This window comes from Peromyscus maniculatus, chromosome 4 (assembly GCF_049852395.1).
Source record: "Peromyscus maniculatus bairdii isolate BWxNUB_F1_BW_parent chromosome 4, HU_Pman_BW_mat_3.1, whole genome shotgun sequence".
NCBI lineage: Eukaryota > Metazoa > Chordata > Mammalia > Rodentia > Cricetidae > Peromyscus > Peromyscus maniculatus.
Window position 1 is genome coordinate 4,032,200 of NC_134855.1, and position 25,633 is coordinate 4,057,832.

Here is a 25,633-nt window from a genome sequence, read left to right on the forward strand (position 1 = left end):
GCAAGGAGATAAATGCTGCTGTAGAAGCAGAAGATGCTGCTTCTGAGTAGGGAGGTCTTGGTAGGCATGGAGAGAATGGGTAAAGCTGAGTGCCGTTTAAGAGACTGGATGGCTAGATTTGGTGCCGATGTGGTCTAGGGAAAGAGAAGAGATGGTAGCAGAGAGAAGAGGAGGAACTGAGATGGAGACACATGTGTTGGGCTCTTGGAAGGTTGGAGAGAGGCTACCAGGAGAGGACCAGCTAGCAACCAAGGCCAGGAACTGGAGGAAAATGTCTGTGTGGCAGCGGAAAGGAGAGGTTAGAATACAAGTTGATGTTTGGGCTGGCATCCAGGAAAGACAGGGTGGGCTGGGGAAGAACTGAGGGCTCATCTGCAGCAGTGACTGAGGGTGTGAGGTGATCTGGAGAGGACCCCATGACACCTCCACTTAAGGAAGGGATGGACAGAGGCAGGGAACCCACAAAAGAAACTGAGAAGTCTGGTCAAGGGTGAATGTTAGAAATGCCAGGAAGAGAGACACCTGGGCCTGCAGCCTCAAACATTGCCAGGACGTCAGGCAAGGCCATCCCTGGAACTGTCCACTATGTTCACTGACACTTCTCCTGGGGACTCCAGCAAGACCTGTCTTGGGCAACCAACCAGTCTGTGAGAGGGAAGGAAATGGATGAACCTCTGGGATCCTCCCCACCTAATCTTTGAAATTGTTGCATAGTAGTGTGTGTGTGTGTGTGTGTGTGTGTGTGTGTGTGTGTGTGTGTGTGTGTGTGTGTGTGTGATAAAAGAACACAGAAGATATTGTAATGACCACACCTGACCCACTGCCCGGCCCTCTTAGTGTGTTCTTCCTATTCCATTCCCGGCCTGTCCTCAACATAACCACTCTCTGAATGTTATGTTGACCATTTCCTCCCTTTTCAAAACTACATGTGGTTGTGCACGAATGTTCCGCTAGACAGGACACTGTCTTATCTGCTTGCTTCTGAGCGTGATAAAATCCCTGGTGTGAAGTCCTGTCCCCTGAAGCACCTGCTTCTTGTGGACAGCATTCCAAAGGTCCATCCAACTGCCAGGGCTGCTAGTGGCTTTGACTGCACTGGTGTGCACTACTGTAAGTGTGCACAATCTATTTACACTTTTTCTGTAGAGAAAAAGAGCGTTTCCTGGCCATGCTAGGAGGGTCGCAGGCAGCATGGAGCAAGAGTGAGGAGAGAGACCAGAACAGCGGTTCTCACAGGCGCACACCACTCACCAGCACATGAGCAGGCTGGGTAGCCCAAAATCTAGAGAGGCTGCTCAGTGGCTGGGCTCCCGCTCAGCGGGGTCATCAGGTAGAAGCCCTGGAGGTGGGAATTGAGGCAGTGGGAGAAGCAGGAATTGTCTTCTAGAGTCCCATCCATGGTCCTATGGCTCCTGTAGGTCTTTGAAGTGTTTGAAGATTGCTTATCTATCTGAATTATATCTCTGTCTGACTTTGAAAGCATACCTAACATGCCCATAAGTTTGACTATGATAGATGACTATTAATCTGTATTTCTTAATTATACATTACATTTTAAATGAGCTGCATAAACACACTACCCTAAACAAGAGTAGAAATATACATACAGTATAACAAAATCAACTTTAAATTTGTATCAATAAACTAAAATCCATACCAATGTAAAATATGTAAGATTAATAGTTGTTTTGGGATTAAAGTAGATTTAGTAATCTATCCTTTTTTCCCATCATTTCTATATCATACCCCCCTTTCTTCTTTTAGAAAGAAATTGACTATGACCAATAACAATTTGGAACAAAACTTCTAAACAAAGACAAACATCCATAATCCATTTTTTGAGAATGTGGGTGTAGTGTTCTAGGCTACTTCCTGCTGTTTGGACTGGAGCAAGTAAGTGTGTCCAATAGCCATAAAGAGATGGTTAGGGAGGGCAGGTGAGGAAAACTTCCAGGCAGTGCCAGAGCAAAGCAGTCCTGACCCAGGCTACCACAAAGTGAGGGAGGAGGCGACAGCTGTGATGTGGTCACACACAGGGTTCATCCTTGAGGACCGTGTGGTCAGCCTGTTTGGTAGGGACAGCTATTCCAGGAGCATCACATGGGGCCAGGCAAGCCTGGCCAAACCACAGATCCCTTGCATGGTCACAGCAGCCCCAGGGAGAGCCAGGACGGTCATTTTGTTTTGCAGTAGACAGGCAGCAACAAGAGCCACTGGAGTGGGGCAGGGCCAGCCCCGGAGGACTGCAGGGTTAGATCCAGAATTGCTGGTTTGGTCGGTCACATCTAACCGATGGGCCCAAAGTCTCACGACCATTTGCCCCTGCTTGACCACACTGAACGGTTTCTGAGGAGACAGGCTGGAAATGAAGCCCATTCTAGCTTCGTGAGGGTTGGGGTCTTTCTCACCACCCAAGGTCACTTAGATTCTCTCTATACACTCACACCTGTGTGGGCACATTGGGAAGTGATGTGGGTGAAAAGGCCTTAACAAGGCATCCAGTGGTATCCACTTACCATTTGCTGGCTGCGTGTCTCAGATGTACAGCGAGGGAGAGGAATCAGTAACCTACTCTCCGCCCCCCCCACCCATCCCCCCACCCCACCTCTACTCCTCTACCACTCCTGCTCTCTTTACTTCACTTCTCAGGATGTCATTAGCTGTGCTCCAGATACCTGAGCAGACCTAGAACAGGTTTGGGCCATGATATAGTTCTGATGTCCATTTGCCATGTGACCTGTCCTAAATCACTTAACTTCTCAGGAACTCAGTTTCCCCCTCTGCCTCAGAGGCTGTCCAGCTCACATGAGGTAAGGACTGCGAAGCTCTTTGCGAACTGCCCAGATCCTGCACAAACACGGGAAGCTGTTTCTTTGCTGGTGGCCCCTCTGGCTTGGCCAGATGGCAGCATTGCAGAACATAAACTCCAGCCAACCAAATTATACTCCTCTAGGGCATGTGACTGTGACCCTGCTCCAGCCACGACCACAGTAATGACCTGGAAAACATGGTGGCCAGGCAGCCGCTGGCGCGGCTCAGTTGTGGTCAGGCTTCCTGTAATCTGCTGCTGAGGAACACATCTGCCCTGTCGTTCCAGCCCATCCCTTTCATCGTCCAGGCAGCCACAGAGCCGCACATCTGCCATCGAGGGCAGCAGTGTGACCCTGGCTTAAACATCAAGGTCAGCTAGGGTGTAGTTGATCACGTGGCAGAAACACACGCAGAGAAAAGGCTTCTGCTTGGCTCTCCAGAAGGCTCTTCCCCACTCTGTGCCTTAGTCTGTATACTTTTCTTGTTCCCTGTCTAATTCTGTCCTTGGCCATGACCTTCCTGTTGGATGTCTAGAGGTACATCATTCCTGAGGCTTAGTGTGGTCCTCTTTCTCTCTTTCTCTGTGCCCTCTCCCTTACCCCACAGCCCAGACACTCCAGCAGGCAGAAGCCAAGACTCTGTGGGGTGGTCAAGGGGGTTTCTTTCTCGAACACACTGGGTTTGAGGTTCCCCAGTTCCCACTTACAGCAACTGTTGTTGGTGAGCTTGATAAACCAACCTTTCCTTGTCTGGGTTTCCTTACCTAAAAGGAGCGAGCATGTTTGTAGCTACACCCCAGGGCTGTTGTATGCTTCAGTAAGAGAGCTGTGTGGAGCAGTCCCTAACACACAGCAGTCACTTAAGTGACAGGTTGGATGCTTATTACATTGTCTCCCATGACAACAGTTCTCACACCTGCCCACAAGGAAGGATCTTGACGTTATAGTAAATCAGCAACCCTCCTCATTCCCAGTGTTAACTGGGATATTGGTGTTCAAAGTTTGGAACCAAGTTTGGAAAACAAGCCCTTGGCCTGGTGTTCATCACCTCCCAGCCTTGCCCCCTGGCTTCCCTGTGCCTCAACCTTAGTTCTCCGAAAGCAGATCTGCGTCCTCTCCCTGGGCATTGCCAGTGCTGTCCTGGATGGGCCTCCGCTTCTCTTTCGTCCTGGCCAGCATGCTCCCGTCTCTCCTGCTCACTGGTTCTGGTACTCAACACCCTCTGAAGAAGTTCAGACCTCTCTCTGTGATGCCTTCCGTGACCACTCCAATAGCTAAGTTGTTTTCCTCCTTTGGAATCTAGTACAGTTCCCTGGTCCCCTGAGATGAGGCCTGAGCTAAGTGCGGGGCCTGTGGCTAAGGCCAAGGCGAGGTCAGTTCTCACACCTGCCCTCTTGGGGGTGCTCCTCTGAGTGTGGAAGACTCACAGAGAAAATCACAGTTCCTTGTAAGTCATGCAGTCCAAAGGCACACATGGGGTCAGGGGACAGTTAACTGCTCACCTGAAGGCCCCAGAAGAGGGGATACCCGCCCAGGTGAGTGCAAGGCATGCAGAGGGTTTTCACAGCAGGTGGGGAGGCATCCATATTCTTCTAGTCTCCCTGCTGCCTCACTGGTTGTGCCTCCTGAGCCCCTTCCTCTGGCCTGTCAGTATTGGAGGTCCCTAGGGATCGATTCTGGGAAATCTGTCTTCATATATCTGTGTCACTTCCTAAACGACCTCATCCTGCCTCGTGACTTTAGGGATCAGCTACATGCTGTTGAGTCCTAAATTCACATTGCTAATCCTGACCTCTGCTTGAGCTCCAGACTGAACTGTCCCATTGCCACTTACACTTTCTCCTGGGATAGTTAGTGGGTACCGAACACCCACCAGGCTCAGACTCTTGCCTTCCCTCCTGCAGACTGCTGTCCACCTTCCTTCCTGTCCCATTGCCACTTACACTTTCTCCTGGGATAGTTAGTGGGTACCGAACACTCACCAGGCTCAGACTCTTGCCTTCCCTCCTGCAGACTGCTGTCCACCTTCCTTCCTGTCCCATTGCCACTTACACTTTCTCCTGGGATAGTTAGTGGGTACCGAACACCCACCAGGTTCAGACTCTTGCCTTCCCTCCTGCAGACTGCTGTCCGCCTTCCATCCTGTTCCAGCAAGTGAGCAGCATCCACATAAACCAAAGCCAGGATCATCCTTAGCTCCTCCGGCCCCTTCTTGCCACATCCAACCCACAAGCAACCCTTCGAGTAGCCAGTAAGAACCTCGACCAGTCAGATTATGTTACCTTCCCTGCTCAAACCCCGATGGCTTCTTCGTTGTGCTCACAGTCCTGGCTGCCCAGTGTGCTCCGGAAGAGGCTGCCGGTCTACCCTTCGCCTTCACTCAGAACTCCACTCCTGTCCCGTCCCTTCTGCTCTCAATGAGCTCTCCTGGAACGCTGGTGCCAGCCCTGCAGACAGGACACTCCCTCTCTTACTTCAGTCACTGGTGGCATTGTCACCTCCTGAAACTCACAGTTCTGGTCCCGATGGAGCCAGAGACTGAGCTTAATCTCTTTCTGCACACAGTGAGGCTGCCAGAAACACATGAAACAGGTGTATGAAATGAGTGTTTGGGGCTTTGGAGGGGAGGTGTGGCCTTCCACTGTGAGCCCCAAGAAAAGGAGGGAATTAAAGCAGTCCTGCTGCTGTCCCTGCTTCTGGTCTGGAGGCAGCTGTCTGGAGCACGAAGCAAGGACAGGATGCCACAGACACTGGTGACCCCAAGGAAAGTAACTGGTTAAGTCAGGAATGAGCCCCAGAAATCTGTCCCAGGATGTTCTAAGTGGAGTCCTGGGCCGTGTGTGTGTGTGTGTGTGTGGGGGGTTCATCTACAATGCTAGGGAAGAATGACCCAGAATGGCTGAGGTGATCTTCTGGTGCTCACATAGGACAGAGTTCCAGCCATGAACAACTAGAGTCCAGAAGCCTTGCTGGTTCCTGGGAATGTTCAGTGGAGACGCAAAGATGTCTTCCTCCACAGGTAGTGATGGCACAGCCATCTGACCGTAAACAACAAGATCTTAAGTATCAAAACAACCCACAACGACTGACTGCAGCACGAAGCCCAGAGTTCTGAGCCAGAATAAATACATTTGCCACGGTACCACAGCGCCCAGCATCCAACTTAAGGAACCACTGCAAAAGCGCACACAGCGAGGAAAGGGGGCAAGCGTCCCCTAGATTCCAAGTCTTCATGACGGTGGGACGAGGGGAAATGGGTAACAAAGCAGTTGTTATAATGGTGCACAGAAATTTAAGGAAAACATTACCTTAATGAGAGAACTAGAGGTCCTTAAAAAGAACAATTGTAACTCCTAAAGAGACAAAAATCCAAGCCGAGTTTGTACACATCTGTGATCTCAGCTCAGGGAGGCTGAGGCAGGAGGATGGAAGCCGACCTAAGCTACATAGATTTAAAAAAATCAAGAGGCAGCAAACAAACAAAAGAAAATCTTTTTTCTGATGTGAAATTCTCACTGACTGGGATTAACATCAAACATGATACGGAAGAAAACAGCGGTGAACTGGAAGACACCATGAGCTATGCAAAGTCAAACAGAGGAAGAGGACGGGGGAGAGGCATGGAACATACCAGGAGGCCTAACACATGTTCATGCGGGGTCCCAGGAGAAAGGAGAAAAGGAAGCTACAGAAAAACAAAAACTGGGAGCTGAAGCTCCCCAAATTTGGTTAAACATAGCAAAAGCTCACAATCCAAGAAGCTAAAACAAAAGAAAAAAAAAAAAACCCAAACTCCAAACAGGACACACATCCCACCCCCTCACACACATCCCACCCCCTCACACACACCCCGCCCCAAGACTTAACATCAGGGTACAAATAACCAGTAGTGATGAGAACAACTTTGAGGCAGCCAAGAGAAAACACATCCTTCACACCCGTATGAGAAGCTGTGTGAGTCCAAAGACAGTGAGCTGACAATAATCCTCCCTAGCCTGGGCGGTGGTGGCGCACACCTTCAATCCCAGCACTCGGGAGGCAGATGCAGGTGGATCTCTGTGAGTTCAAGGCCAGCCTGGTCTACAGAGCTGTCACACAGAGAAACCCTGTCTCAAAAAACAAAAAAACAAAAAAAAGGAAAGAAAGGAAAAAAAGAGAGAGAGGGAAAGCCCTTCCCTGGTCCTCCCAGCCTCCCCTCTGCCCAGCTTTCCATGCTCCTGAGTTCTCACCTTGCTGTAAGGTCAGCTTGCTCATGGCCCTCTCTTCTCTGAAATGTGAGCCCTGGAGACAGAAGTGTTGTTTTGAGCTGCTTTGTTCCTAGTGCCTAGAATAGGTGTTCAGTCAAACTCCACAAAGAAATAATGCCGTCCAGGAAGAAGGGAAGAGTGGGATGGAGGAGACAGCAAACTAAAACAAACCAGAGCTGTGGTTGGAATCCAGGTGAGCGGCTGAGGGGGCTGGGAGTGCCGTGTGACAGTCGGCCAGTCCTGGCAGTTAAGGGACACGCCACAGGACTTGGACTTCTATGCGCAGAGATTCTTTTTGCATTCTAGAAGTTACCCTGCCACCTCTTAATGATTCAAAGGGGTGAGTTTGGAATCAGGGAGAAGGGAGAGCTGAGGTGGGTGCCAGAAGTGAGATGGCCAGATCTGAAAAGGTCCCTCGGGAGTTGGTGACCAGTAGATAAGGGGAGAAGTTTTGACTCGATGGATGGTTGGATGAGGAGGACAGGAAACCGCGAGTTAGAGGAAAAGGACGCCGAGTTCAGCAGCTGTGCTGTGGGACAAAGCAGTGGTCTGAAACAGCAATCATCGGCCACCATTCCTGGTGACCAAGAGTCTAGGGGTGGAGACTGGAGACTTGGCTCAGCAGTTAGGGCCACCCGACGCTCTTGCAGAGGACCCAGGTCTGATTCCTAGCACCTACCTGGTGGCTCACAGCTCGGTTAACTTCTGACCCAGCAGGCACCAGCACACACATGGTGCACAAACATACGAGCAAGGGAAATACTCACACACAGAAAAATAGCAAATAAATAAATCTGAAAACCTCAACATGATAAACTTAAAAAAAATCAAGGAATAATTCTAGCACTCAGGATGCCAAGATAGGTGATCTCTGTAAGTTAGAGATTAGTCTGGTCTACACATCGAGTTCCAGGTCAGCCAGGAATAGTGAGACCTTGTCTCAAAATAAAATAAAATAAAATAAAATAAAATAAAATAAAATAAAATAAAATAAAATAAAATAAAATAAAATAAAATAAAATAAAATAAAATAAAATAAAATAGAGAGAATCAGAGAGTAACTGATGTGTCTTTGGCTCCAGTTTACAGACTGTCCAGGGCTTCAGTCCTCTCAAGGCCTTCCTGAGGAAATTCCTCCTCCAAGTTCGCTCACAATGTTGACAGGCCTCAGGTCCTGCCTGGCGGGTGGCTGGAGAAATCAAGCCATTTCTATCCTTCTCTATAGGGCAGCTTACTTACATGCCTGGTGGCTTCTTTCAGGGTGAGAGAAAGCACCCCAAGACAGAAGCCACTGTCCTTTTTTAACTTAAGGTTGGAAGTGACCCACCATCCTTCCTGCCCTTCTGCCAGAATCAGGTCTCTAAATGTAGCTGCACTTGAGAGGCAGAGGTAATTGGGAGGTGACCCACTGGGACCACATTAGAGACCACAGACCACAGGTATAGGTAGAATTTCAGGAGTCCTGAGCTCCTTGTTGAAAACACTTGTTTCAGATGGTCATGTGGCTCACTCAGAAGAGAGCTCTCTCCGTGGAATCTAAGTCAGTTGCTCAGGACCCTCTCCAACTCAGTTTGAAGCTTCTAGAGGTCTGCGGTGAAGAACAGATGTTTTAACTCCCAGGGCTTCCTCAAATAGAAGGCGTCCCCCACATAATTATTGGTTGAAAGGCTCCATAAGGCAGACGGTCACATGACTCTCCATTTGACAACCCTTGCTGCACCACAACCATTGGAGAGGCTGAGAGAGGTCCTTCCCTTCCCTCCCCAAGCTGCAGGTTTCTAGTCTCCTAAAAGGAGGGACTAGATGAGATTAGTGATTTTTCAAAAAAGAAAAAAAAATACATAAATGTCTCTTCCTGGAAATGTACCATATTAAAAGTAGTCAAAGTTGATCCAATCTGACTCCTTCTGAAAAACATTATTTTGAGAAGTTGTGGACCAAGAAATTTTCAGACTTTCTTCCTTTCAATTTGTTTGTTTGTTTGCCAGTCTAGACATTCTGGGATTTTAATGGCAAGATCAAGTTCTTCCCAGTGCTGTGAACCTGAGAGTCCTTGGTACTGGATATTTCATCATCAAACTTTTTGAGAGGAAAACAATTCAAATGTCCTTGAACTTTAAAAAAATGCATAATATTGTTTGGACCTCCCTTAAACACACAGTGTGTCAAGTACTTTGCAGAATGCATTCCACTGGGTGCCCTCCTTGATGGTGCATGGTTATAGAAAGCATTCAGTAAATATGGCACTAATGAATGAATGAAAGTTCTTTTTCCCATTGTACAGATGAAGGAAGTGGGGCCTAGAGCCACCAAGAAGCTCGCCTTCAGTCACGTAGTTAAAGGCAGAGCTGAAGATGAGCAGCCCCTGTGACTGCACAGCACACCAATGCCATGCCTTGGATGGACTTCGTTGGAAACTGGAAAGAGCTAGCATAGGTCACCTTCTGTGCAGCAAGCTCCGTGCTAGGTGCCACTTTCCAGACCCATTATTGAGGCCCTGCAGGGCTTCTATGCTATGCCCATTTTTCAGTGAGGTCATAGTTCAGAGAAGCTAAACACCTTCCCAAAAGCCTGTTAAAGAGCTGGGGAGAGAGACTGAGCTGAGATGGAGCCCAGGGATTCCCAACTCCAAAGCATTCCCATGTAAGATTCAGTCCATTCAAAACCAAGCACCCAAGTTCAGAGTCTTGAATGGTCGGCACTGGTGGGTTCACTGCTCTTTTCTCTAGTTCTCAGCATCCCTTCACATTCTGTAGTCCACTGGGCCTGCAACAGAAAAGAACCTAACCAGGTTTGAAAGAGTGAAAATCTAGACTTCTGAGGTGCAGCAGAAAGCCAGGGCAGACAACCAAGGATGACCAGTGCTGGCACAGTGGCGAGGCACTGTCCCCAACCTCATCTGCAGCATGTGGCTCAGGCCAGGTCCGAAGTTACACTGCTGGTGTCACCACAGGCTCTTAAAGGCCTCATCACTCATATCCACTTGTCATTTATTATTAAACAGATCTGTAATACATGCAGCATTTTCTACTGATTTCCATTCCTTCCTTTTCATGACCACGGAAAGAAAAATAGTACAAGGGTGATTTTTCCCAGCTCCTCATCCTGATTACCCTTCACTGAGACATAAGTTCATCTTGAATCATTCCCAAAAATGGCCATCCAGACTTTGATTTCATTAATATAGATGAAGCTACAGTTTGATAATTATCATTTAACTAATGCATATTCTATATGGATGAGCAAATGGATTCTCCTCATCTTTCCCTCTTGGAGTCCATAGAGGAAGAAGAAACTACACCATATATGTTTCTTTTTTGCCCTCTTCTGCATCATTTATTTATTTAGTTTTCTGAGACTCCAGGGTTGTGTCAGTTTTCTTAGAAATTTTCTAATGTTAACACTTTTCTAGAGATAATGAGAACCACTCCTGCCCCTAAGAATCTGTGATCCATGTCTTTGAGTCTGAGTCTCACTAGGAAGGATCTGAAGGCTGCAAAGTTCCCCAGGTGAACGGTGTGAGGAGAGAGTAGGATGTACACGGCAGTTGGCCTGATGGAGGGATTTGTAAGAAATTCAGAGGTTGGGCGCTGGACGACAAAGCCTCACCTGTGGCCAGTCGGTGCTGAATTCAAGCATGGGTGTCCAACAGTTTGTGCTGGAGTGAGCCTTGAGCACAGGGTTGGCCTGTGGTGCTGATCTGTGAAGTCGCTGCACAGGGTCCCATGCTCAGGTAGCTTTCTAGCCTGGTCTTATGCTATCACAATTTGGAAACTATTAATGCTTTTTGAGCAGAGACTCACACACACTCATCTTATACTGGAGGCACACGTGATCAGTCCTCTTTGGTGTGAAAGCCAACATTTTCACTCTCCAGGTAGGCAGTACTGAGGACCCACAATCCTTTCTGAGACTCAAATTCTGCGGCCTTCTGAGACTCTTCTTCATAGGATCTAATGGAATTGTGAATCTTTGGTGCATTGTATAGTTACTAATTCTCTCTCTGTCTCTGTCTCTGTCTCTGTCTCTCTGTCTCTCTGTCTCTCTGTCTCTCTGTCTCTCTCTCTCTCTCTCTCTCTGTGTGTGTGTGTGTGTGTGTGTGTGTGTGTGTGTGTGTGTGTGTATAGCACGCATAACTATAGAGGGTCCTAGGAGCAGGAAAAAGGGGTGGTGATTGGCACCCCCCAATGTCATATTTTCCAAAATAAACCTCTTCTCCCCTCTCCCTCCTCCCTCATCACTCACTCTCTGCACACACACACACATACACACACACACACACACACACACACACACACACACACACACACACACACTCCTAGAGGTTATATCAGACTCACCCAGGGAGGGTGATTAATGTTTCCCAAATACACTTGCCCACATTCTGCTGAGAGATTCTAACAGCAGATGTGGCCTGGAGGGTGAGCTGCTTTTGAACCTTACAAGACACTCGTGTATGCTTCAGGTTAGGAAAGGTGGCTTTGGGTGTTCAGAGATGTAGCCAAGAAGGGACTTAACAGAGGAGAGTAGAACAAAGACTGGCAGAGAAACCGATGGACTGCAGTAATCCTTAACACAGTGAAACGCCTGTTAGCGAGGGGGAGGGGGGGCGGCATCGTTTTTAATCCTTAACACAGTGAAATGCCTGTTAGGGAGGGTGGAGGGCGTCGTTTTGTGGCACTTGGGTCAGCAGAGATAGTACTGAGATGCACTATGGGACCGCATTCCATTACCAAGGTCTCCATAAAGAATTCTGCTATCCATTTGGCCCAACAAGTACCACCTAGAGGAGCAAGGGCTGTGGAGGAGGGGGTCAGGGTCAAGGCCAAGGTTGGAGACTAAGTTTGAATTTATTTTCCCTTTAATGACCCTAATACCATACTCAGTTCCTGAGAAGAAATTGTGGCCAGAGGGAGTAATTCTGAATCATGTGTGCTCTTTCCAGATTTTAGGCTTTGACATTCTTCTGATGAAAAGCCTGAAACCTATGCTACTTGAAGTGAATGCAAACCCCAGCATGCGAATTGAGCATGAATACGAAGTAAGTGATTGCAGCATCTCCTGGGCCATGTATCCCTACCTGTGAAGCATCCCCTTGACTGCCCAAGGCTTGCCATCCTCAAAAAGTCACAGCAAAATTTCATTCGAGTCAAATAATTTTAGTTCTGTAGAGCTCCAAAGAGAGTCTATTAATATAAGACCTTTCCGACCCACGGTAATCTCCCAGCATGCCATTCTTCTCATTTTTAAGGTGGGAAACTTAGAAGCAGCTGAGCCTCTCCATCCATTTTGACACGAACTAATTAGTTAGCCTCAGGAGATGAACTAATTGAAATTCTATGAATATGAGTTAGCCATGTCGACATGCTTGAGCCACTAAGATAAACAGTACATTTAACAGCGCTTGTGCCCCACCCCCACAAACAAATTTAAGGAGCTAGAGGAAACACCCCTAAAATTACTACTGGGTTTTTGGGGATTATCTGGATTCTTTTCATTTTCTAAAGCCTTTTCCACGTTCCCATCTCATACAAAGTGAGCATGCATAATTTTGATGATCCAAGAAGCACAGTGCCAAGAGCAGGCATGGTAGTGCACACCTGTAACTCCAGGAGTCCAGAGGGGAAGACAGAGGGATCATGAGTTCAAGGCCATCCTCAGCTACATATCAAGTTGGCAGCCAGCCTAGGCTAACAAAATAAAATCTTATCAGTAACAATAAAGCCGTAGTGCTGTTATTTTTTTGCGGGTTTTGTGGGTTTATAAAAGGTGATTTGCGTATTTAAGCTGAGGTGAAGGAGGGTTAAAACTCCCTTCTATGGATTTGCATAGGCCAGATGTGTGATTGCACAACCATTGGGCTAGTTGGAGGCAAGCAGAGATGAGCATCTAAAGTGGGTCACAGTTCAGCTCTGACTCGGAATCCTTACCTTCCAAGCTCTCTCCAGGGGTGTTTGAAAATATCCCCAGCCTGGTGGATGAGGAGGTGAAGGTGGCCGTGATCAGAGACACGCTGCGCCTCATGGACCCTCTGAAGAAGAAAAAGGAGACACAGTAAGTCTTTATTATGTCACTCATTTCTGCTGATTCCTTCATTTCTCTTTGTGTCCTAAGCAGGTGAAGTAACTTCTTAAGATCTAAATGAATAAATCATGTTTTTATTTCATAAATAGTCCCAAGCAACCAGCAACTCAAAATCAGGGAATACAGCTCAGTGGTAAAACATGTTCCTAGCATGTGTGAGACCCTGAGTTCCATTCCCAGCACTGCATCCAGTCAACAAACCAATCAATCAACACACTAATAGAATCAGGATTGCACCACAGTTGAGATTCAGTGATAGACCTCCCGTGGTTATCCAAACCTAGAGGTAGCCAACTAAGTTTCCACTTCCCTCAGAGATAGGATCTGTACTTCCCGTGACTGTGCGATCTCTGCACAGGAAGGGTGCTACAGCATGTGGGGAGGCCACAGCAGCTGCACATGGAGAGAGCTGCCTCTGTCTCCCTCAGCGGTTTATACTCTTGTGGTGGAAGCTTTGGAGTTCTGTGTTTGCAGAGCAGATACCATGGACTTCTGACACCTCTAGCACATGTCCACAGGAAATTTCTGGCCCTCCCACCCTCTTGGCCACTCATGGGGACACCAGGGGGGAAGATGTATGTCCCCACCTCACCCTTCATGCAGTCATCCTGGATAGGAAGAACATTTCACTTGGCCACTTTGCTCCATTTGTCACCCACCACGCAGCTCAGGCTCCCACAAAATGAATGTTGACTGATTGTTGTCAGGCCTAGGTTTTAGGCAGAAACCTGAAGCAGGCATTTCAAGTACTTCTTCTCACAGCCGTGATGGTCAGACTGACCCAAAAGCTCCCAGCCATATCAGCACTTGCCAGCCATGGCTGGAGACAGGGAGGAATACTGACTTCCCCAGCCAGGGAGACTCCTCCTCAGTGGGGCTCAAGCTTGTGTGTGATTCACTGCACAGCAATGCTTCTCACCTGAGTGCACATGAGAACAGAGCAGCTTTGGGAATTAGTCCAAGGGCCCCACCTTCCGCAATGCCAAATTTTATGACTATGGCTTGGAGATTTGTCCATAGACATTTGTAGGTTCCCCAGGTGCTGCATCTTGGCAGGTGTGGTTGAGCAACCGTACCCTGCAGGAAGTGTCAGGCAGGCTGGGTGGTACCTGCTTCCCGGTCTCTTCTGAGAACAACTTCACCACGCTGGCAGCATCTCACAAACATTCACCTGGGGTCTGCATAGGACAGTTCTGCAGGTGTGGCTGCCATGGACTCCTGCTTTAGAGATGATGTCCCTGGGCCGCCAGGTCCTCTGAGCATCTCAGGCCCAACAGCAGGCAAATGATATGGCCATTGGCTGAGTATATGCAGCGTCTCTCACTACTTACTCTCAGAAAACACACTGGTTGGAGTTGCAATTTAGTTAGATTAATTGCAATAAAGCACACTCCTTAAAAATCTATTCTGTAATGGTTATTGATCTCAGCGGTCAAGATGAGATTCCAAGATACTTTGGGCTCTGTGCAGGGAGAAATGGGGGGCTTTCTATAGTGTGGGGGTGCAGATTATTTTAGGATGACCTTGACACATTGGTATTCTGACTTCTTCACTGGGAACAAGAAGTCCAAAATCCATTATATGGCCTAAGCATACTTTTAAAATTTAATTTTTTTCTTTTGAAAATTTCCTACATGACTATATTACATTATTTTCATCCCTTCTTTACCCTCTCCAACTCATCCTAAGTCCTTCCTATAACTCCATCTCAATATTCACGACCTCCTCTTCATATATATATATATAAAATCTACCAAGTGTATTAGTGTTGCTGTGAGGTGTGCATGTCTAGGGCTGAGACTGGGCAGCCCATCAGAGGACTCCTCTGTGGTTCTGCCCTGAATGCACCGTCTCCTCTGAGCTCAGAGTCAGGGCTGGTTAGTGCTCACAATGGAGGCCTGAGAATTCCCTAACCTCTGCCACCTAACACACAGGACTCAGAGGTTCCACCCTTCACACTAAAACAGCACAGAGACAGAGCCCTCTTTTTCCCTGTCCTTGTTTCGAGGTACCAATACAATCTGTATGAGCTGAAGATCTGAAATTTAATTGCAGTGGAGCCTGGGACCATTGACTGGGAAGGATGAAAGAGGCATTTTATAACTTATCAAGTCATAAGTAGCAGCATCTCATTTTTAATTTAAAAAGCATTGACTTTGTATCGATATCCAGGAACAGAATTTCAGGACTCCGGCTTCCATGTTAATCGAGAAGTCCTTTCATCCCCTTCTTTATCAGCAGCAAAAGGAGGTGTGTGAATAGCTAAATGCCATTTACTCGTTTCCCCCTTAATTTCACTTTATTTTATTTTATTTTTAGCCAGCAATGATCATCCATGAGAGCACATTGCAGTCTGCAAGGTGCATTAATATATAAGCAATTACTATTGTGGTAACTTTACCAGGTTCGAGGCTGAATTAATTCTCAGTTCCTATGTCTCAAGACAAAGTACAGGGTGGGGGCCAAAGAAAATATGCAAGGCTGTGGGGCCAAAAACTATGGATGCCGTTCTGAGACCATGCCATTCCAACTGTATTGAGTGATGTCACGGTAGAATTCCAGGCTGGAACTTGCCTGTAGAAGCTGAGTTTTCAGTTTCTTTTTGCTCTTGTCTCTTGTTTGAGTTGGGTCTCACTATGAAGTCCACGCAGGCCTTGAACTCACAATCCTCCTGTCTCTGCCTTCCTAGAGGCAGAGGGATTGCAGGTGTGTGTGTCTCCATGCCTGGTTCTAGAGCATGTGGTTGGTCCTTACTAGCTCCTGCTTTGGGTGTTTGTCATCAAGACAGCTGGGGTGGGGCTCCCTTGATCCACACAATCTTAATTAAGAAGCAGATGTCCTGAGCCCCCCAGCCCCGAGACTTCTCTGAAACAGTGCAGAAGAATCATTAGAAAGGCTCCAACATGTGCCTGTACACCCTACGCCCCCACACACCCTGCACCCCCATGCACCCTGCACCCCTGTACACACTGCGCCCCTGTACACCCTGCGCCCCTGTACACCCTGCACCCCTATGCCCCCTGCACCCCCATGCACCCTGCACCCCCATGCACCCTGCACCCCTGTACACACTGCACCCCCATGCACCCTGCACCCCCATGCACCCTGCACCCCCATGCACCCTGCACCCCCATGCACCCTGCACCCCTGTACACACTGCACCCCCGTGACCCTGCACCCCCATGCACCCTGCACCCCTGTACACACTGCACCCCCATGCCCCCTGTGCCCCATGTACCCTGTGCCCCTGTACACACTGCACCCCCATGCACCCTGCACCCCCATGCACCCTGCACCCCCATGCATCCTGCACCCCCATGCACCCTGCGCCCCTGTACACCCTGTGCCCCCATGCACCCTGCACCCCTGTACACACTGCGCCCCCATGCACCCTGCACCCCCATGCACCCTGCACCCCTGTACACACTGCACCCCCATGCCCCCTGTGCCCCATGTACCCTGTGCCCCTGTACACACTGCACCCCCATGCACCCTGCACCCCCATGCACCCTGCGCCCCTGTACACCCTGTGCCCCCATGCACCCTGCACCCCTGTACACACTGCGCCCCCATGCACCCTGCACCCCCATGCACCCTGCACCCCTGTACACCCTGCGCCCCCATGCACCCTGCACCCCCATGCACCCTGCGCCCCATGCCCCCTGCATCCCCATGCCCCCTGCGCCCCTGTACACCCTGCACCCCTATGCCCCCTGCGCCCCTGTACACCCTGCACCCCTATGCCCCCTGCGCCCCATGCCCCCTGTGCCCCCATGCACCCTGCACCCCTGTACACACTGCACCCCCATGCCCCCTGTGCCCCCGTATACCCTGCGCCTCTGTACACATTGCACCCCCATGCCCCCTGCACCCCTGTACACCCTGCACCCCCACCCCCCCTGTGCCCCCGTATACCCTGGGACCTTTCTTGGTGAGACTGACAGCAGTCACAGTTGTTCTATGGCAGAGGAGCCTGACCCTGACCTCCTTCCAAACATAACCAATAGCACTTTCTTTGCTGGGCACGATGAGGCTGTAATCCCAGGACATGGAGGCTGATGGGATTGCCATAAATTCAAGGAAAACCTGCACTATCTAGTGAATACCCAGCCGGGCCTGGGCTGCAGAATGAGACACTGTCTCAAAGAACCAAACAAGGCAAGTGCTTCCTTTTGAGGCTAACAGATGACCTTCCGTTCCTCCGTGGTAAGTGCTTCAGAGAGTTGCATGGCTGTTCCCAGCCTCTAGGACCTTTTTACATAAAGATAATAACATGTAAATAAAGCAAAGATGAGCACATCCAAACGAAACAATTTAGCGGACGCGTTTTTGCTTGGTTTGGTATTGGTTTTTGAGGCAGAGTCTCCCTGTGTAATCTAGCCTGCAGCTTGCACAGCTGTGGGCTCAGCTTCCAGGGTGCTGGAGTGGCAGGTGACTGTCACCACACTGTTGACAGCAGGCTCTTTCTATGCTCATCTCACTGGCCAATGAGGAAGTTACCAATGGACAGGAAACAAAGAGAAAGTAATGATTAGTTGTTACATGCCCTTCTTGCAGAATTGTGAGCTTAAAACCCATGATGTATCATAAACCTGAGGCGGCGAGACTACCGTGGACTGTCATTGACGTTGGAGAGGGCTGCGGTGGGGGTGAGGGGTTTCCAGGCAGCTGGATGTCACCGGGACATGTGTGTTTGGGAGTCTAGGAGAAATTACCTTTTAAGAAGGAAGACAGCTGCCATATGAGAACTAAGTCGACTGAACACTATAATATCTCGCAACTATTGATTTCCATACTGGGAAGCTGATGGAAAGATCCTGGGACCCTCATCTCTGTAGGAGTAAAATTCACATACTAAAACATTTAAGAGTCACTAACTACCCCAGTCCACCCACTCCTACAGTGCCTGTCACTCCACAAGAAACCCGTCCCCGTACGCACTCCCTGCGTCTCCAGGGCTGCCTGTCCGCCATGGAGTTCCAGTCCTCCAGAGTGTTTGGGTTTTGTTTTGGTTTTGGTTTTTCGAGACAGAGTTTCTCTGCGTAGCTTTGTGCCTTTCCTGGAACTCACTTGGTAGCCCAGGCTGGCCTCGAACTCACAGAGATCGGCCTGGCTCTGCCTCCCGAGTGCTGGGATTAAAGGTGTGCATCCCCACAGCCCGGCGGGTTTTGTTTTTTTAACAGAATTGCACACTGTGCAGTCTTTCGTGACTGTCCTCTTTCGTCTGTATAACGTCCTGAGGCTAGCCTGCTAAAGATGTGTTAGACTTTCATGACTGAGTACCCTTCTGTTGTTATATAGATTGGATACACTGCAGTTTAGTACCTGTTCGTCAGGTGATGGATTAACCCTCCACCCCCAGTGTGTGATGAAAGGATTAAGTTCTGATTGGGGTCTTTTATATTAGATTTCACTCACAGGGAAAGAGGTTTTCTGCCTCAAGAAGCCATTAGAGGCTCTGGTGTTGCCAGACAGTGGTGGCGCACGCCTTTAATCCCAGCATTTGGGAGGCAGAGCCAGGTGGATCTCTGTGAGTTCGAGGCCAGCCTGGTCTACAGAGTGAGATCCAGGACAGGCACCAAAAATACACAGAGAAACCCTGTCTCGAAAGAAAAAGGAAAAAAAAAAAAAAGAAGCTCTGGTGTCACCTGACCCCCCACTTTATTGGTAGAGGCACAGAGGTCACTTATTCAAGAACCCCTCACATGTGGCTGAAGGACGGTGATGTGGCAGCAGTGAACTTGGCTTTAGCCAGGACTAGGTGAGGTCCTTAGTCTCTCCTCAGGTTTTGAGCTCAGCCACGTCACTTCCCTGAGAAATCTGACAGCCTTTGGCAAATGCTGGTTCCCAGGTCACCAAGGGTCAATCAGGCGACACTTTCAAACTGCTGATGGCTGACAGCCAGCTCCTAAGCTTCTGAGGCAGTTGATGCGAGTGATGGACAAAGTCATCCTTCGCCTGTACTTCCCCCTGCGCACCTCCCCCCACGCGGCCCCCACCTGGAAACTAAACTGGAGAAGGTACATGAGTTGTCTGTCCCAGGTCACAAGGCTCATCAGTGGCGGACTGAAAAGGAGCAGTCTCTCCTCATCTTGAGACCGGTTTCTGCCACACATTGAACGGCCAGCTTCAACAAGAAAGGGAAACATAAGGAAAACCAACAGAAACTCCTGTAGGCATCTGGGTAGCCCAAGTCTTCATTCTGAAAACCTTCTATCTGATGTGGCGGAATGGACAGCTTTCCCAGGTGTTCTCAGATGAGGTTCCAGACTGGGGACGGGCCTGTCTAACCCGGGGGGTCACTTTACTGCTTGCTCTTTCCCAAACATTGATCTTTCCAGTAGCTGGACTCTTCTGGGGATTCATAACCCTTTGGGACCCCAGAATTTATAAAGTGTGGCAGAGAGGAAGGTGTGGAGGACCTGAGGGGATTTTATGGGGACCTCGGTGTCTCCTAGTGCCTAGGAGCTGGGACTGCTCACCTCTGACTCAGCTACGGCTGCTTGGAACATGACTTACGGAAGCCCAGAAGGCCCTTTTCCCACGTTAACTTCTCACAGTCTGCTCCCGTTTTATTTATCCTTTATCACCACAATAACCCCACTTGCTGTAAGGATGGAGTGAGGAGCCTGAGCAGCATCAGTGCCTATCGGAGATGCCCGCTCGAGGTTTGACTTCCCTTGACAAGCATCTTTCCTGAATCCTTTGCCATTAGAACCAACAGGTGAAACTCCAGAGCAGGTGGATTCTAATGGAACCTAGGACAAAGGCAAGGCATTCTGAGAGAACGGGAATAGGAACCTCCCAGACACCTGTGGTTGGACCTCTGAGTATGACCAAGGAATGTGGCTTTGTCCCGGCCTGGGGGAAAAAGAGCACCCTAATCAGAAAGCTCACAAACTCAGATTCTCCCCCTTGAATTGGCAGTATACCTTACTGAAACCACCTCAGGAACAGGGAAGCAGTATTCATTTTTTTAAAAAGATTCATTATTTTTATTTTATGTGTATGGGTACTTTGCCTTTATTGTATGTCTGTGATGAGGTGCCCATGGAGGCCAGAAGATTTCCCCCCAGAACTGGAGTTAGAGATGATTGTTAGCCACCATGTGGGTGCTCAGAATTGAACACCAGTTGTCTGGAAAAGTAGCCAGTACTCTTAACTGCTCAGCCACCTCTCCAGAACTATGTGCTCTAGGCATGCCATCCTTAAAAAAGGCAGCATCCTTCTAGTTGGTGATCATGCATCTGGGAAAAGACTCTTCTAGAAGAATCATCTCATTGTCCTAACAATTGGTCCATCTGCGTGTACACAGCTGATCTTTGGTTAAAATTCTGAGGTTCAGCTGATGCCAAAGAATTCTTTATGCTGAACCCCATGGACCAGCATACACAGATCCCAAGGACCTCCAAAGGCCTCACGTACATAGAAGAAGTCTGGGTCAAAGTAAGGCGGCTCTTTGTGGGTCCATTTACATTCCATTTGCATCAGGGGTGGATCAGAGAAGCAAGAATGCCTTTATCTTGAGTGTTTGTTGAGCACTTACTGTGTGTCAAGAGGACTCCAGAAGCAAATAAGCTCACAGGCCAGAAGGGGAGGTAAGACCCATACAGAAAGATCTGGAAGGTGGAGGGGGCTAAGTACTGTGATTGCAAAGGCAAGCTGCCAAGGGGGAGATCACTTCCTGGCAGGAAGAATTTGTAAAGCCGGCTGAGGTGTAAAGGGTGAGTAGGGTTTGAAACACAAAGACAAGAGGGAAGACGTCCCTGGAGGAGGAAGCAGCGGCAGGAAGCTCTGCAGGGAACCCCGAGGAGTTCAAGTAGCTGAGAGACAGGTGCCTGAAGTAACTGGAGAGAGGGAGGCGGAAGGATGCACCACGGAAACCCAGAGACCAGAAGTGGGCAGCCTGGAATGTCAAACTAAAGAAACTGGAGCTTGTTTTCAGTGTGGAATGTGTGAGGTCTTGCAGCAGCCCGGAAGTGACACAGGATCTTGTATATGCGTGCATTGTTCCTGGAGAAAGGCCAGAAATTTTATTACTTAAGGCCAAAGTGCGCTGCTATCGTTGGAGACTCCACACGTGCTGCCAAAAGTTGGGGGCATTGTGGTTTGCAGCTCTGGTGGCTGTCTGGACTTCAAAGGTGGGTTGTCAGTAAACTAGACACGTGTGCGTGATCTCCACAGGAAGACAGACAGACGAGGTTAACAACATGTGCATTGCTCTACGTAAAACATGCTGTCTTTTACGTCTGAATATGTGGAAACAGTGGGTGAGCAGCGCCCAGTAGAGGCCTCTTCTGCGTGCAGTGGCCTGAGGGGAGCCATTTCTGAGGCTGATGGAAACTTGCATTTCCTAAAGAGTGTCATTTCAGGGGGATGGCTGGGTCTCTCCACTACAGATGTGCAGTGGAATGCCCCCTTTGTGGGGCAGATGGGAAACTGGATGGGCATACAGCCAGTCAGTCACCATCATGGCTATCCAGCAGTGCCGACCAGTATGTGAGCCCTCCCAGAGTCATTTCTAGTAAGGACAGGTTAGCAGCCTCCTCACGCCCTGCCCTAGTGAGCCCACAGCCTCCGGTATTCTTCCAGTTGTGAGCTGAGGAGGAGCTGAGTGAGTCACGTGCTTGCCTTGCAATCATGAGGACCAGGGTTCAGACTCCAAGGCCCCCACAGGAAGCCAGGTGGGTATGGCAGAGCCCACCTGGGGCCCTAGCATTTGGGAGGAGGGATCTGGGCGAATGCAGGGGAGAGCGGACGGCTTCTCTGTGAGCCACAGCGGGGACTAAATGACAGCAGGTGAGCCTGAGCTGAAAGAGCCTCAGCCAGCCAAGAGGCCACTCCATCCTCAGCAATGCCCCAAACTGGAGGGAACGGAGCACACGCTGATGTGTAGAGAGGAGCAAGAACCCTGGCAGGCAGGGTTTTCAGCACTGGGCGGACAGGGGTTTCTCTCTCTCTACATATAATTACCATGTCGTCTGCAGGAAGAGAGCCACTGAGGCCGGAATAGACATCCACTGGTGGCTTTTGTGCCCAGATTGGGGGGCAGGGGCTCTGCAGTCAGATGCTGGGGGAAATCCTGGCTCTGTCGTTCATAGCCATAAATGGTCTCGTCTCCTTACGCTCTGCACTGCGCTCTCTTCATCCATAAAAGGGAGTTTTCGGTTGTTTTTTTTTTTTTTTTTAATCTGTAAAGCAATGAAAAGTTCTCGGTTTGGAGGGAGAGAGAGTTTTGCTTATTCCTAGAAGAGTCCTGGCCATGGGAAATGTCCAATGTGAACAGTTTTAAATAAGTGGAACATTGTGTGTGTGTGTGTGTGTGTGTGTGTGTGTGTGTGTGTGTGTGTGTGTGTGTGTGTGTGTCTCGGAAGAGTGAGAAAGAGGTAGGAAAGTGAGCAGGAGGGAGCTGCAGTAGTGACAGGTTAATCTTTGGCTGTGGGGAGGGATTTGATTTCCCTCTAATTATCTGCTAGATTAAAAGAAATGAAAGATCAGGATGAAAGTCGGCTTCGGCAATCACCCAGAGCCTCGGGTTACCACACCAGGTCGGCAGTATTCTCCAGCTGCTCTCCATCCTCATCTTCTCATGCAATTTCCATTACTTCCTTCACTTTGGGCAACTCTCAAGGCAGAGGCTAATGTGCGGGGCGTGGGAGAGAGTAGGTCTGAGCCCCAGGCTCCTCCACCCCTGCACTCTAGCAAGTCAGGGCTGCCTGTGAGTGAAGTGCTCCAGCCCCACCCCCACCCCATCCCCACCCCGGCTGCAGAGCCGCCTCTTCCCTGCTGGTGGCTGGCTTCCTTAACATTGAGAGGATCTCTTCTTCCTCCAGACTGGGCTGTACCTCTGCGGCATGGAAGCTACTAGAATGTCAATGAATGCACAATGAATGGAGACCTATGCCAGAGCCTGGGTTGGGGGTGCATGTGAACTGGTGAGGTACAGAATGTAGTAGGAATGCCAACGGGGAAGGGGGGTGGAGGTGGAGCTGGGCCTGCCCCAGGGAACGTAGAACAGGATGGAGGCGGTGTATGTAGAAGCCTCAGCTTCTCAGGAGTTCCAGTGTAGAGCTAATGAAGCTTCTTGGCAACCAGGAAATGGGGACTGTAATATTCACAGCCATGTCACTCATGAAGATGCAAACTAGAAAAAAAACCCCACCCCTTCCCCCATTGAAAAATGCACTGGTTTTACTCCTGAATCTTGGTTTCTGTCCTACTTACAATGCTATGGCAGCATGTTCAGAGGTCTGTCCTGATGGCTGGCTCGGTCCCCGGACACAGGGTCATCCTGTCTTTAAGGTGCCGCTGATATTGACTATTGATTTGACAAGATCCAGGCCACCTAGAAGGCAAGCCTCTGGGATGTCTGGGTATCTAGACTAGGCTAACTGAGATAAGAAAACCCATCCTGAATGTAGGCTCGAGTCCTGGACTGAATAAAAAAGGAAAACTGAGTATCAGCATTCATCTCTCTCTGCTTCCTGCCTATGGATGCAAAGTGACCAGCCGCCTCACAGTCCTGCTGCTGTGATGGACTGCAGCCTCGAATTTTGAGCCATAATAAACCCTTCCCTCCTTAAATTGACTGTCGGGTATTTTACTCCAGCAATGCAGAAGTGTGCACTGTGTATCACCCATGTGGTGGTAACTCGCTGGTGGTCTCTCAGTCACACAACTGTCTTGGCACACTGAAGGAGCACGAAGATCCAGCTGTGCATTGCATCCATGTCTGCCAGGAGTGGGGTGATGAAGGAGCGGAACTCTAGTGCAGCAGGTGGAGGGTTTCCTCAGAGCACCTGCCTGTGGCTAACTATCGTGGCCTCACACCTGCATCGTGCTTTGCTGTCTTACAGTCAAGCACACTCCAAACTGTGTGCAATAGTCATCCCACGAGTCCTCACCCCATTCTATAGGCCAAAAACCCCAGTGCAGTGAGCCTGTCCTCAGCTCTGGATCTTAGGACTCCATCTCTTGGCGGTAGGAGGAACAAGCCAATTGCCTGCACACTGAATCAACTGAGGTGGAATTTCTTCACACAGTGGACCCTGTGAAGTGCTGTAGGGACAGAGGCTGGACTCTGTCCTCAGAGGCCTGATTCAGTAGAGGGTCTGGAAACCCTTTGCTAGGAAGGAAAAGGGGGTCACTGAGGATGTTTCCGCTCAGAGGAAAAAGCCAAGAGCAGATGCTGCTGTAGCTTCAAAGATTGTAGCGGGAGATGGAACAATGTCTCTGCAGGTGCCAGGGTCAGAACAAGGAAGTCAGGCCCAGTGAAGGAAAGGAAAACCAAACACTCCCTTTGCCTGCAATGGTAAGAACTGACTCAATGGAGTCATGAGTTCCATGCAGCCGGCAGTGACCAGGCGGAGATCTAATAGCTGTGTGGAGTAAAAGAAAGCCAGCCCGGGAGGAGAGGGGTACAGCGGGCTTCAGCTGTGACCGAGAGCACCACTTCACCTCCCTGAGGCGGCCTCCCTCGCCATGACGGCGGATAACAGTGGAATGGTGCCTGCGCTGCTGCTTGGCTGGAGCACCAGGTCAGTGTTGAAGGCAAACATCTCAGAGGTGGAAGGGTTTAATCTTCGCTCTCGGCTTCCGAGGGGTCAGTCACTGGCTCCGTTGGTTTCGAGGGTCTGTGATAATTCAGATCCTCGTGGTCAGCATGTGTTAGAGCAAAGCCACTTACCTCATGACAGCAGAGAGAAGGGCACAGAATATCCCCTGGTGAGCACACCCTCCCTCTGTGCTGTGTCCTCTTTCCACTTCCCAAGAGCCCGTTAAGTATGCACCCACCGATGGATGAACCCATTGAGGAGATCAGCGCCATCATGGTCTGGGTAACTGGGCCTGCTTCTGAACACTGCTGCACTGGGGGACAAGCCTTCAACTTAGGAACTTTGGGGCAGGGATATTGTAGATCCAAACCATAATAGTTATGAGGAGCAAATTAGGGATCAAAACAGGTCTCAGGGTACATTCTCTCTGCAAGTATCTGTTGGGTTCTTTCTAGGGGTATGGCACGTGCTACCTGTAGCTCATCAGTTGGCATGCAGGCCCACCCCGGGACTTGTGATGCCCTAGAAAGAGTACAGTTGAGATCCCAGCCTCTGCCAGCCTCTCTGGCCTCCCCCACTCCTGACTCCACTGCTTGAGGATGAGGGGTGGACACTCTGCTATACACACACACACACACACACACACACACACACACACACACACACACTCTCTCTCTCTCTCTCCCTCTCTCTCTCTCTCTCTCACACACACACACACACACACACACTCTCTCTCTCTCTCTCTCTCTCTCACACACACACACACACTCTCTCTCTCTCTCTCTCTCACACACACACACACACTCTCTCTCTCTCTCTCTCTCTCTCTCTCTCTCACACACACACACACACACACACACACTCTCTCTCTCTCTCTCTCTCTCTCTCTCTCTTACACACACACACACACACACACACACACACACACACACACACA

The 25,633-nt window shown here is 49.5% G+C and overlaps 1 protein-coding gene and 1 long non-coding RNA gene across 10 annotated transcripts in view; one reads left to right on the forward strand and one right to left on the reverse strand.

Annotated features, from left to right (window-relative positions):
* Positions 1-25,633, forward strand: part of Ttll11 (tubulin tyrosine ligase like 11) — a 231,062-nt gene that overhangs the window by 77,965 nt on the left and 127,464 nt on the right. For 5 of the 6 annotated variants that reach the window (XM_042277207.2, XM_076568500.1, XM_076568503.1 and 2 more), the window contains exons 5-6: positions 12,003-12,098; positions 12,996-13,111. In XM_042277207.2, the coding sequence (XP_042133141.2) occupies positions 12,003-12,098; positions 12,996-13,111 (212 nt within the window). Of the gene's footprint in view, positions 1-12,002; positions 12,099-12,564; positions 12,950-12,995; positions 13,112-25,633 lie in introns of those variants that run through there. The other variant, XM_076568505.1, reaches the window with a different exon arrangement.
* On the reverse strand, positions 722-19,873 carry LOC121828566 (uncharacterized). Of its 4 annotated transcripts, XR_013050287.1 has the most exons (7): positions 19,624-19,873; positions 19,141-19,268; positions 17,857-17,973; positions 12,988-16,006; positions 7,040-7,091; positions 5,093-5,380; positions 2,595-4,032 (listed from the first exon to the last, which is right to left on the reverse strand). It is a non-coding gene; the product is annotated as an uncharacterized LOC121828566 (long non-coding RNA). The 4 variants fall into 4 exon arrangements; XR_013050285.1 differs by having other exon boundaries at positions 722-5,380; positions 12,988-13,088; XR_006070969.2 differs by having other exon boundaries at positions 722-5,257.